At 42.8% G+C, this 14047-nt stretch overlaps 1 protein-coding gene across 1 annotated transcript in view; it reads left to right on the top strand.

The window, feature by feature from the left end:
• The window catches only part of LOC311113749 (inactive rhomboid protein 2-like), a 55374-nt gene that overhangs the window by 33221 nt on the left and 8106 nt on the right, over nucleotides 1-14047 (top strand). Inside the window, exons 8-17 of the mRNA XM_084157051.1 lie at nucleotides 5638-5738; nucleotides 5986-6195; nucleotides 6436-6547; nucleotides 6725-6799; nucleotides 7761-7922; nucleotides 8165-8250; nucleotides 8412-8475; nucleotides 8723-8893; nucleotides 9010-9110; nucleotides 10002-10155. Of these exons, the coding sequence (XP_084013177.1) occupies nucleotides 5638-5738; nucleotides 5986-6195; nucleotides 6436-6547; nucleotides 6725-6799; nucleotides 7761-7922; nucleotides 8165-8250; nucleotides 8412-8475; nucleotides 8723-8893; nucleotides 9010-9110; nucleotides 10002-10155 (1236 nt within the window). The remainder of the gene's footprint in view (nucleotides 1-5637; nucleotides 5739-5985; nucleotides 6196-6435; nucleotides 6548-6724; nucleotides 6800-7760; nucleotides 7923-8164; nucleotides 8251-8411; nucleotides 8476-8722; nucleotides 8894-9009; nucleotides 9111-10001; nucleotides 10156-14047) is intronic.

Raw genomic sequence — 14047 nt, 5'->3', positions numbered from 1 at the left:
TCTGTCTGTCTTTTCTATATGTCTCTCTCTGTCTCTTCTATATGTCTCTCTGTCTCTTCTATATGTCTCTCCCTGTCTCTTCTATATGTCTCTCCCTGTCTCTTCTATATGTCTCTCTCTGTCTCTTCCATATGTCTCTCTGTCTCTTCTATATATTTCTCTCTCTTCTATATGTCTCTTTCTGTCTCTTCTATATATCTGTCTGTCTCTTCTATATGTCTCTCTCTGTCTCTTCTATATATCTGTCTGTCTTTTCTATATGTCTCTCTCTGTCTCTTCTATATGTCTCTCTCTGTCTCTTCCATATGTCTCTCTGTCTCTTCTATATATTTCTCTCTCTTCTATATGTCTCTCTCTGTCTCTTCTATATATCTGTCTGTCTCTTCTATATGTCTCTGTCTCTTCTATATATCTCTCTGTCTCTTCCATATGTCTCTCTCTGTCTCTTCTATATGTCTCTCTCTGTCTCTTCTATATGTCTCTCTCTGTCTCTTCCATATGTCTCTCTCTGTCTCTTCTATATGTCTCTCTCTGTCTCTTCCATATATATCTCTGTCTCTTCTATGTCTCTTCTATGTCTCTCTGTCTCTCTTCTATATGTCTCTCTCTGTCTCTTCTATATCTCTCTCTCTGTCTCTTCTATATGTCTCTCTGTCTCTTCTATATATCTGTCTGTCTCTTCTATATGTCTCTCTCTGTCTCTTCCATATGTCTGTCTGTCTCTTCTATATGTCTGTCTGTCTCTTATATATGTCTCTCTCTGTCTCTTCTATATGTCTCTCTCTGTCTCTTCCATATGTCTCTCTGTCTCTTCTATATATTTCTCTCTCTTCTATATGTCTCTCTCTGTCTCTTCTATATATCTGTCTGTCTCTTCTATATGTCTCTCTCTCTCTTCTATATATCTGTCTGTCTTTTCTATATGTCTCTCTCTGTCTCTTCTATATGTCTCTCTCTGTCTCTTCCATATATATCTCTGTCTCTTCTATGTCTCTTCTATGTCTCTCTGTCTCTCTTCTATATGTCTCTCTCTGTCTCTTCTATATCTCTCTCTCTGTCTCTTCTATATGTCTCTCTGTCTCTTCTATATATCTGTCTGTCTCTTCTATATGTCTCTCTCTGTCTCTTCCATATGTCTGTCTGTCTCTTCTATATGTCTGTCTGTCTCTTATATATGTCTCTCTCTGTCTCTTCTATATGTCTCTCTCTGTCTCTTCCATATGTCTCTCTGTCTCTTCTATATATTTCTCTCTCTTCTATATGTCTCTCTCTGTCTCTTCTATATATCTGTCTGTCTCTTCTATATGTCTCTCTCTCTCTTCTATATATCTGTCTGTCTTTTCTATATGTCTCTCTCTGTCTCTTCTATATGTCCCTCTGTCTCTTCTATATGTCTCTCTGTCTCTTCTATATGTCTCTCTGTCTCTTCTATATGTCTGTCTGTCTCTTCTATAAGTCTCTCTCTGTCTCTTCTATATGTCTCTCTCTGTCTCTTCCATATGTCTCTCTGTCTCTTCTATATATTTCTCTCTCTTCTATATGTCTCTCTCTGTCTCTTCTATATATCTGTCTGTCTCTTCTATATGTCTCTCTCTGTCTCTTCTATATATCTGTCTGTCTTTTCTATATGTCTCTCTCTGTCTCTTCTATATGTCTCTCTCTGTCTCTTCCATATGTCTCTCTGTCTCTTCTATATATTTCTCTCTCTTCTATATGTCTCTCTCTGTCTCTTCTATATATCTGTCTGTCTCTTCTATATGTCTCTCTCTGTCTCTTCTATATGTCTATGTCTGTCTCTTCTATATGTCTCTGTTTGTCTCTTCTATATGTCTCTCTCTATCTCTTCTATATATCTCTGTCTCTTCTATATATCTGTCTGTCTCTTCTATATATATATCTCTCTGTCTCTTCTATATATATATCTCTCTGTCTCTTCCATATGTCTCTCTCTGTCTCTTCTATATGTCTCTCTCTGTCTCTTCTATATGTCTCTCTCTGTCTCTTCCATATGTCTCTCTGTGTCTCTTCTATATGTCTCTCTCTGTCTCTTCCATATATATCTCTGTCTCTTCTATGTCTCTTCTATGTCTCTCTGTCTCTCTTCTATATGTCTCTGTCTCTTCTATATCTCTCTCTCTGTCTCTTCTATATGTCTCTCTGTCTCTTCTATATATCTGTCTGTCTCTTCTATATGTCTCTCTCTGTCTCTTCCATATGTCTGTCTGTCTCTTCTATATGTCTGTCTGTCTCTTCTATATGTCTCTGTCTCTTCTATATGTCTCTCTCTGTCTCTTCCATATGTCTCTCTGTCTCTTCTATATTTTTTTCTCTCTTCTATATGTCTCTCTCTGTCTCTTCTATATATCTGTCTGTCTCTTCTATATGTCTCTCTCTGTCTCTTCCATATGTCTCTCTGTCTCTTCTATATATTTCTCTCTCTTCTATATGTCTCTCTCTGTCTCTTCTATATATCTGTCTGTCTCTTCTATATGTCTCTCTCTGTCTCTTCTATATATCTGTCTGTCTTTTCTATATGTCTCTCTCTGTCTCTTCTATATGTCTCTCTGTCTCTTCTATATGTCTCTCCCTGTCTCTTCTATATGTCTCTCCCTGTCTCTTCTATATGTCTCTCTCTGTCTCTTCCATATGTCTCTCTGTCTCTTCTATATATTTCTCTCTCTTCTATATGTCTCTTTCTGTCTCTTCTATATATCTGTCTGTCTCTTCTATATGTCTCTCTCTGTCTCTTCTATATATCTGTCTGTCTTTTCTATATGTCTCTCTCTGTCTCTTCTATATGTCTCTCTCTGTCTCTTCCATATGTCTCTCTGTCTCTTCTATATATTTCTCTCTCTTCTATATGTCTCTCTCTGTCTCTTCTATATATCTGTCTGTCTCTTCTATATGTCTCTGTCTCTTCTATATATCTCTCTGTTTCTTCTATGTCTCTTCTATAAATCTGTCTGACTCTTCTGTCTCTCTTCTATATGTCTCTCTCTGTCTCTTCTATATGTCTCTGTCTGTCTCTTCTATATGTCTCTGTTTGTCTCTTCTATATGTCTCTCTCTGTCTCTTCTATATATCTCTGTCTCTTCTATATGTCTCTCTCTGTCTCTTCTATATATCTGTCTGTCTCTTCTATATATCTCTCTCTGTCTCTTCTATATATATCTCTCTCTGTCTCTTCTATATATCTCTCTCTGTCTCTTCTATATGTCTATCTCTGTCTCTTCTATATGTCTCTCTCTGTCTCTTCTATATATCTGTCTGTCTCTTCTATATGTCTCTCTCTGTCTCTTCTATATGTCTCTCTGTCTCTTCTATATATCTGTCTGTCTCTTCTATATATCTGTCTGTCTCTTCCATATGTCTCTCTCTGTCTCTTCTATATATCTCTCTGTCTCTTCTATACGTCTCTGTCTCTTCTATATGTCTCTCTCTGTCTCTTTTTATATGTCTCTGTCTGTGCTCTGTGTTCCAGGTGAAATCAGCCAGTCTCAGCCTAGCTACCGTGCTAGCTCACACAGATTTAGATAATTAACACAAAATGTCAGGTGGCTATTTTGGGTCTCCTTCTCTCTCTTCCAGCAGTCTGTATGTGCTACCAGATTAATCACAGTCCAGCCCCCAAAGTAATGTACCGTTGGAGTAAGAGAGATGAAGGGATGTAGTCTGGAGATATGTATGGGGTATTGAGGGCTATGTGGGATGAGGGTTGGGAAGAATAGTAGGTGCTACAGTTAGTGGAGTGATGAGGGTGCAGAAGGGTGACTAGAAGTTGTCTTGAGATTTTCTTGGAAGTTAAGAAAGCCAGATACTGTACTGTTGGAGTGAGACATATGTGATGGCGTATGTAGTGATATATACAGTGGGGAGAACAAGTATTTGATACACTGCCGATTTTGCAGGTTTTCCTACTTACAAAGCATGTAGAGGTCTGTAATTTGTATCATAGGTACACTTCAACTGTGAGAGACGGAATCTAAAACAAAAATCCAGAAAATCACATTGTATGATTTTTAAGTAATTAATTTGCATTTTATTGCATGACATAAGTATTTGATACATCAGAAAAGCAGACCTTAATACTTGGTACAGAAACCTTTGTTTGCAATTACAGAGATCATACGTTTCCTGTAGGTCTTGACCAGGTTTGCACACACTGCAGCAGGGATTTTGGCACACTCCTCCATACAGACCTTCTCCAGATCCTTCAGGTTTCGGGGCTGTCGCTGGGCAATACAGACTTTCAGCTCCCTCCAAAGATTTTCTATTGGGTTCAGGTCTGGAGACTGGCTAGGCCACTCCAGGACCTTGAGATGCTTCTTATGGAGCCACTCCTTAGTTGCCCTGGCTGTGTGTTTCGGGTCGTTGTCATGCTGGAAGACCCAGCCACGACCCATCTTCAATGCTCTTACTGAGGGAAGGAGGTTGTTGGCCAAGATCTCGCGATACATGGCCCCATCCATCCTCCCCTCAAAACGGTGCAGTCATCCTGTCCCCTTTGCAGAAAAGCATCCCCAAAGAATTATATTTCCACCTCCATGCTTCACGGTTGGGATGGTGTTCTTGGGGTTGTACTCATCCTTCTTCTTCCTCCAAACATGGCGAGTGGAGTTTAGACCAAAAAGCTCTATTTTTGTCTCATCAGACCACATGACCTTCTCCCATTCCTCCTCTGGATCATCCAGATGGTCATTGGCAAACTTCAGACGGGCCTGGACATGCGCTGGCTTGAGCAGGGGGACCTTGCGTGCGCTGCAGGATTTGAATCCTTGACGGCGTAGTGTGTTACTAATGGTTTTCTTTGAGACTGTGGTCCCAGCTCTCTTCAGGTCATTGACCAGGTCCTGCCGTGTAGTTCTGGGCTGATCCCTCACCTTCCTCATGATCATTGATGCCCCACGAGGTGAGATCTTGCACGGAGCCCCAGACCGAGGGTGATTGACCGTCATCTTGAACTTCTTCCATTTTCTAATAATTGCGCCAACAGTTGTTGCCTTCTCACCAAGCTGCTTGCCTATTGTCCTGTAGCCCATCCCAGCCTTGTGCAGGTCTACAATTTTATCCCTGATGTCCTTACATAGCTCTCTGGTCTTGTCCATTGTGGAGAGGTTGGAGTCTGTTTGATTGAGTGTGTGGACAGGTGTCTTTTATACAGGTAACGAGTTCAAACAGGTGCAGTTAATACAGGTAATGAGTGGAGAACAGGAGGGCTTCTTGAAGAAAAACTAACAGGTCTGTGAGAGCCAGAATTCTTACTGGTTGGTAGGTGATCAAATACTTATGTCATGCAATAAAATGCTAATTAATTACTTAAAAATCATACAATGTGATTTTCTGGATTTTTGTTTTAGATTCCGTCTCTCACAGTTGAAGTGTACCTATGATAAAAATTACAGACCTCTACATGCTTTGTAAGTAGGAAAACCTGCAAAATCGGCAGTGTATCAAATACTTGTTCTCCCCACTGTATATATGGACAGGTAGAGGGGGATGATGGTGTGTAGGGGAGGATTGTAGATGGAATGATGAGTGCAGAATGGTGGATGGCATTTTCTACATTAGAAAGTTGAGAAGAGATTTGTTTTCTGTGGGCCTCTCAATAACATACTCCCCACGTCAACTCTCTCTCAGGTGGATGCCCATGAGGAGTTGTACTCCATGGCTGATGATGTGTTCGAGTCTCCCCCTATGTCGGCTTCCTACGGAGACCACCATGAGCCCTACCAGAGCCTGTAAGTAGCCTACATTAGAGGGATGGGGAGAGCGATTAAAAGACGTAGATTGATAAAGTCTCGTTGGCTTTCTCTCTCTCTGTGTCTCTCTCTCTGTGTCTCTGTCTCTCTCTCTGTGTCTCTCTCTCTGTGTCTCTGTCTCTCTCCCTGTGTGTCTCTCTCTGTCTGTTTGTGTCTCTCTCTCGCTGTGTGTCTCTCTCTCTCTCTGCCTCTGTGTGTCTCTGTCTCTCTCCCCCCCCCCCAGTAGGGATTTGTCTAAAACCCCCACCGTGCATATTGAGAAGGCCGGGCCACAGCAGCGGGGCCGTCGTATCGCCTCCCAGGTCAAGCACTTTGCCTTTGACAAGCCCAAGCGGCAGTTCGGCATGGGCGTGGTGGGGAAGTGGCTCAACCGCCACTACCGCCACAGCATCAGCAGCCAGGTGCAGAAACAGCTGGACGACTTCAGCAGCCACAGGTGAGGCGGGAAGGGAAACGCATGCATAAGAACACGTACAGACAAACACACACACACACACACACACACACACAATCCACACCTAGTACATATTTAGTGGGCATTCATTCATCTGTGAGAACCACAAAGGAAACTTTATTTCATACATGTGATTTTCGCCCTGCGGTGATATCGTTGTGTACATTTTCAAATGATCCAATCCAAATAAGTAAAACAACCCTGCTGTGTCGTCTCCCTCAGACCGTACTTCACCTACTGGATCACCTTTGTCCACGTGGTCATCACCATCCTGGCCTGTGCTACCTATGGCTTTGCCCCTGTGGGGTTCGCCCAACACTCTACCTCTGAACTGGTGAGGAGTCCCATAGGGCCTAGGCAACTGCACCGCCTAATTGGATCCAAAATGGCTTCTGTGATCCAATGGTTTCTGTGATGGCTTCTGGCATAGCTCCTTTTGATCCACAATGGCTACCTTAGTGATCTATTGAGCTGTTTCTCCTGACTGTGTTTTCTTGGTCTCCCTCCATAGGTGTTGAAGAACAAGGGCGTCTATGAGAGTGTCAAGTTCATCCAGCAGGAGAACTTCTGGATCGGCCCTGGCTCTGTGAGTCACTGCTCTTCTATCTCACATGTCATACATGCTGTATGTCTTTTCAGTCTTACATTTGGGGTCTTTTAGTTTTGATGGTCTACATCTGCAGTGGTGTTGGTAGGTGCTAGGTGGGAGGCGAACTTAGCCTTCAACAGGACACGCTAAAGAGGTTCTGGACTCACTCACTAGTACTTATTAACTAGTTATTTACTCACTTACTGTAGTGTACTTACTAGTGTGCCTACTGACTGTACTGAAGTACTTACTGACTGTACTAAAGTACTTACTGACTGTACTAAAGTACTTACTGACTGTACTAAAGTACTTACTGACTGTACTAAAGTACTTACTGACTCGTTCACACTTACTGACTTCACTTTGCCTTGAGAAACTTCACGCTTGTCAGGTTCAGATCCACTTCAACAGTGATACAGAATGTTCATTTCAGAGAATGTGGTGGGCTGACAGTCAGTAACCCATGTTACAGTTTATGTTCTATGTAGTTTATGTTCTATGTAGGGTGTCAAGTGAAAAAGTGGGTGTTTTCTAATAAAGTAAGACGATGGCTCCACCACAGCATCCCACATAGGCCACAATATGAACAGAGTAAAGGGTCCCACACGACTAGTCTAGTGGGTGGCTATAACTCAAATAACTGGAGCTGTGGGTTTGGTGGCTAACTGTGTCTTTGTCTGTTCTGTACTGTGATGCTTTAGCTACTACCTTTGCATGGTTGACTATCAAAATATGATCTCTTGACTACTTACAGTACAGAAAAGAGGTCTAACGGTCAGCTAAAACAAAGGCTAGGCCAGTAAGCCTAACTCTTTTTTTTGGCCCTGGTTCTGAGTTGCCCGGTTAGGTTAACTTTATTGGATTCCCAGGTTAGGTGAACTATTTTTGGTTGCTAGATCAAATATGTGTCTGGTTGCCAGATTAAGAATGTATTCCTGTGTTCTATCCCCCCTCTCAGGAGGACCTAATCCACCTTGGGGCCAAGTTCTCCCCGTGTATCCGCAAGGACAGCCAGATAGTCAGTCTCATCCAGAAAGCCAAGGACCAGGAGAGAGAGTCAGGCTGCTGTGTACAGAACGACAACTCAGGCTGTGTCCAGACCCTCAACAACGACTGCTCGGTATGCAAACACACACGTACGCAGTACATGCATATGTATTATTGTAGGCCCACACAAATACTGTAGTAGACCAATGCACGTGCACACACACACAACCCCCCATTGTACTCCCACTTATGCTCTCTCTCTCTGTGTGTCACACTCACACACGCTCTCCTGCCACCTAGAGATTACTGGTTGTAAACTTGAAACAAGATTATCAACTTTTTTGTCTGGCTGTGTTTATTCTGGTCTGTGTGTAGGAGTCATTGGCCACCTTCATGAAATGGAAGGATGAAGATGTGGATATTCTGAGGTCATCAGGCTCTGTGTGTCACCAGGACCCCAGGTACTGTCTTTGATACTGTTCTACTATACTGAATACAGTGCTAACACACACACACAGACACACTCACACTGGAGTGCTGACCTGTTAAGGTAAAACTGTAACTTGAGGGTATCATAAAGTGTCTTCCTGCTATCTGTTTTCCTGATGCATGCTGGAAACAGGACCTGTGAAGAGCCTGCCTCCGCAGAGCCTCACATCTGGCCCGATGACATCACACATTGGCCGGTGAGTGACAGGAGGATCTTCCAATGTTATGCTTCATCTGACAGCCCTGCTAATATGTATTGTGTGACCAGACATCATTATACATGACATGTATACATTCAGAATGTTGTACCCCACTGTACAGTATAAGCCCCTGGTATTAAAATACAGCAGTGGATGAGGGGTTACAGAACCATCATAACCTCAGGTCTTGGATCAGTGGAAACCAACACTAGCTTCTTCTCACCCTCCCTCCATCTGATCCCAGATCTGCACCTCCCCCCGCAAGACGAACCTGACAGGCTACAGACACATGGACTGTAACATCAAGGGACGACCCTGCTGCATAGAAACTAAGGGCCGGTGTGAGATCACAACGAGAGAGTACTGCTCCTTCATGCACGGTTACTTCCACGAGGAGGCCACCCTCTGCTCCCAGGTAGGTGGGTGTGTGTCCGTCTGTCCGTCCGTCTGTCCTATGTGGATGTTGTTTACAGGGTTCGTTGAATGACAGCCATCTCCCTATCTGATCCTGTGGTCTCTCTTTGTTAACAGATCCACTGTCTGGATGATGTGTGTGGCCTCCTGCCCTTCCTCAACCCTGACGTCCCTGACCAGGTCTACAGGCTGTGGCTCTCCTTGTTCCTACACGCAGGGTAATCATACACTGTATTTCTATAGTACTTTTTATACATTATCTTGTTTTTAGCCTAAAGTGCTTTACAGTATGAGTATGTAGACCCCAGGTCATCTCACTGTAGTCACATCAATACTTAGTGCCAATCCAAACACCATAGGTAGAGTCATGGGTTTTTGCTGACCACTTGACCTGGCCAGGAACATCTCTGTTATACTCTGTTAAAGGTCCAATGCAGCCGTTTTGATCTCAATATCAAATCATTTCTTGGTAACAATTAAGTACCTTACTGTGATTTGTCTGGGAGTGGTCTGAGTGGGGAGGGGAAAACTGAAAATGTTCTGTTATTGGCAGAGTGCTTTGGAACTCTCTTTCTTATTGGTCTATTAACTCATTTACCGCCTGGTGATGTCACCAGACATTCCAAAACTCCATCCCACCAAAACAGGCTGAAATTTCAGGCAGTCTTTTCAAGCAGTGCTTACACTAATAGGGCCTTATCGTCATTTTCAAAATTTCACAGTATTATTCCAAACTCATAGTGTGGAAATATATATAAAACACAGGAAAATCACGTTTTAGACTAAACTGGTTCTTTAATACTTTGTTTAACCCTAGTTGTAGCCTACTACACGGCTCTGATTGTTCCTTGTCAGTTTACATGGTCAGTGAAAACTCAGGGATATCCTATTGTATCCCACAGTACCTAAGTATGGCCTTAACAGAAAATACTGTGTTGAGGGTTCCCCCACATGATTAAGATATGGGTGCTTAGTGAGGAGATTACAGCACGTGCTGGTGTTCAGGTTTGTTTGTGTGTGTGCACAGGTTAATATAACATAAGCCTACAGTATGTGTGTACATTTCCATGCGTTGTCCTCTGACTGGCCTCTTCCCTTTCCCTATGAAGCCTCCTCCACTGCCTGGTGTCCGTAGTGTTCCAGATGACCATCATGAGAGACCTGGAGAAGCTGGCTGGCTGGGTCCGCATCTCCATCATCTACGTCCTCTCTGGCATCACCGGCAACCTGGCCAGCGCCCTCTTCCTCCCCTACAGAGCTGAGGTACACACACACAGGCTCACACATAGGAGCGCATGTACACACTCACACACCTTTTCAGCTCACACAACTGCCACTGCTGATCTCCATTGAGCTGGTCAGGTGTTTTATAGGAAAGCTGGTGAGAGAAAGAGCGTTAACATCTCAGCTATACCCTTGGCAGCCGCTGAGCTTAGCTCGGTTACTGGAGGAGCTTTGGATAGGGAGATTACTGGACTGGACGTGACCCTGTCTGGAGGGTAAACGGTAAGGACTTATCTGCCTCTGCCCTGCCTCCATATCACCATTACACATGACTTGAGAAAGCCATAGAGATCCTCTATTCATTTGTATGCGCAAAGCATTGGTAGAAACGTATTGCAATTGTGCGAACTGGCTGAATTGCTAGGATTGGCACTGTCAATGAGACGTTCTTACAGCCTGAGAAATAGGGCCTTAGCTGCTGTAACCAGATGTGGTGTGCCAGGATCCCCCTAGTGGTGAAAATTAGTTTCAATTCACTCCATGTAAACTGTAAAGGTCCATGCATTCCATACATTTGCATTCCTTTGTGCAACACACAAAACTGGGTTTCAAGTTCATGTATTGTCACTAATTAGTGTTGACCCAGTCAGTTGACTCATTCTTTCTGTCTCAGACCATGTCTGAATCTCTCAAGTGTGGTCGCACACACATACACACACACTCTTACACGTTTTGTCATTCACATTGTAGCCCTATCCTCCCTACAGAAGTAATGTCCAGCTTTCTGTGTTCCTCTCCCTGACCGGGAGACACTGGTGCTTGTTGTGTTATCTGGACATGATCTAATCCAACCAACCCCTTTTCTTCTGCAGTGTGTGATGTGCTAATGGAAAGTTAGTCCAATCCCCTCTGAGGTGAGGCAGCTGGCTTAATTGTGCCTGTGTGTTAAGGAGAGAGCGAGAGAGGCAGGGACACTCAGTACAGGTTGCGGAGTCAGCAGTAGGCTAAATGTGAAGGGCACAGGAAGTGATTTCAGAGCGCCTTTGGACAGGAGACACTGTTCCCTTGTAATCTCCTCTCATAGCTTTATCAGGAAAAGTTACGTTCCATTAGGCTATTGCTGTCCATTTAGCATAGGAAGAGTGGACAAGTGACTTTAATGTTTTCCCCTTGTTCTATTTCTTCTGGTGTTAAGCCCCCTTTCTGTATGACCAGACTGTAATAGCCCACCCATGCTAAACTTCATTGATTACAATTTGATTTGGAGAAATGAAGAGTGCAAATGTTACTGGAAAGAAGAGCGTGCTCTACAGTTTTGTGCTTGAGGACAAGGCTCAGTATCTTGGACAGGATGCGTTGTTTGTGACGTGGGCATTGCCAAGTGGGAGGAGAGAGCTGGTGTGGATTACCTAATTGGTGCAAACTAACCTCTCCCAATTGACCTCTGTAAGACGCAGCCTCTTTCTTGCTTGCTACACTCTAATTATATTGTGTGTGTTAACAAAGGGCACTGCTACGCTAATCCAGATTCCTGGTCTGTTAAATTGTTGAACAAATAAATGGTCTGGTCTTCCAGTGCTTCTACATACAGATTATGGATCAGAGTTTAGTACTCCTGAGGAGTACCTATTTCTAGAAAATCTGTTTTTTCATTTCACCAGACTACCAGCTCTATTATAAAAGTCTGCAGGTATGTGGCTGCAGCTGTGTCTTTGACATGATTTGGCGCTACATACGTCTGTCACGGTTCTAGTGTGAAGTTACAGTGAGGTAGCACTCAGAAATGTCACCGCTGCTGCACCAGCAGGACGCAGGCTTTCACGCAACAGAAATAGCCCCAGAGACGTAAGGCGAAGCACGACTCCTCATCTCAAGCCAGTTAGTGCCCCGTTTCAGTAAGAGGGGATTATCCCATTGGTGTAGTAAACAAGACCCCGAAGCTGTGGCCGGACCACTCTCTATCCACTGTGGTTAAACACATCACAAGTAAGGATTCGTTTGAGGTCTTCATGATGTTGGAAACGAAATGTTTGTTATACCCCTGAAAGGGGGAAATCTATAAATAAATCACACAGAGATGTAGCTTCGGCTTCAAGTCACTTGTAATGAGTCTTTTCATATAAAATCATCAACCATTTACATAGGTACAAAATATATTATCTTCAATTACATAGCTGTTACAATTGTTCAATAAACCAGTATTGTCTCATTTATACATTACAATGGCTCAATTATTCCGTTATTGTCCCTCTTTAAATTGACACTATGAAATGCAATGACAAACCTTTTAACCTTTTTTAAATGCATCACATATCCCACTATTTATTATCACCATGAATTATCCTTGTATATACTGTTCCTATATTTATTACATACTGTATGTATTAATTCCTATCAGTATGCAAACTCATCCTAATAACAAAAACATGTATAACCTTGTATTAATTAGTATTTAGTGCTTTAGATTACAACAACATTCACATTTCCCTAAAGTTTTCCATTGTTCCCATTCACCCACACACACACAGGAGCTGTGGGCGCGGTCTCTCTCAGGCACGCTCTGATCACGAAGTCACCTCGTGCAAGTGAGCAGCCTTCTAGAAAGCTAGCTAGCAAAACGGCTAATTTCGAAGTGGCCTAACCTTACAAATAACACATTTACTGTTTTAAACATCGTTGCTGCTGACCAAATAACCCACAGTAACAGTCTGACATTAACAAAAACATTAGAAATTGCATTCATACCTGATAGAAATAAATCACACAGATGTCGCTTCGGGTTCAAGTCACTTGTAATGAGTGAGCAGTGTTGCCAACTCCTCAGTAAGGAAAGTAGCTATTGGCTGTCCTAAAAGTCGCTAGAAGTCGCTAAATGACGTCATCACCTAATTTGCATAATTGGCCATGTGCATGGAATTGTGATGGACGCTGTAGGAGAGAGGAATAACGTTATGGGAGAGACAAATAGTGAGTAAAAAAAACACCCTAAATATGTTTAGAAGTACAAATGAACAACCTTCTGTCGATTCTTGTTTTTTTTTATGTCACAATTCCAACCAACCTCCTTTATCCGGGCTTGGGACCGGCAAAAGTGACCCAAAAGAGACACTGGCGGAGTTACTTAGTTCTTTATTTATTTTTAATATATATATATTTTTAGTTTAGTTTTCTTAAGTTTGGTTTGGTTTTTAACCTTATGGTCCACTTAGGAGCCTACAACAAGTCACAGTAAAACATGAAAATTTTTAACCATAACATTTTAAACATTTTTTTGTATACAATCTACATTAACAATCTAAATGGACCAAAAAGAGACAATTAGAAAAAACTGTCAATGGCAATGTGAGAAAATTATGGTAACTAGTCTGGCCCTAATTCAGGTTAATTGTTTTTTTTCCCCAGACCCCACCACACACACACAGGCTGTGCTGGCTCACAGAAAGAGTGGGTCATCGTCATTTTGGTCAAGGCTCTCTATGGCAGGTTTAGCAACTGAGGGAGCTGACTTAAATGAGTAACATTATCAGGCAGCTGGTACTCATAGCAAGCCTCACCAGACAGCTTCAGTCCATATCGAATGTACAGGATGGAGTTAAGGGTCTGCAAGGACATCCGATTTCTAAGTTTGCTTTTTACCACACTCATCTGGCTGAATACTCTCTCGACTTCAGTATTCGAGTGTGGCAAGGACAACACAGACACAGCAGCCATGGCAAGTTCTTGAAACGGGTTGATATCAGCTGCATCCCTGAACTTCCAAATCTCACTCCAGAAGCCCAGTGTGTTTTTTGTCTCATTCCATTTACTAAGATGGATGGCACGCCATTGCTGGACAATCTTGTCTATCTCTGCAGGGGAGTAGCCAAGGAGCTTGGCTATTTGTTCTATTTCTCCAGGGCTCTTATTGTGGGTTAGAGTTTCCTCCACATTG

The sequence above is a fragment of the Coregonus lavaretus genome, assembly GCF_964263955.1.
Source record: "Coregonus lavaretus genome assembly, chromosome: 40".
NCBI lineage: Eukaryota > Metazoa > Chordata > Actinopteri > Salmoniformes > Salmonidae > Coregonus > Coregonus lavaretus.
The sequence above is the reverse complement of the archived record's forward strand: the minus strand, read 5'-3'. Positions and strand labels throughout refer to the sequence as shown.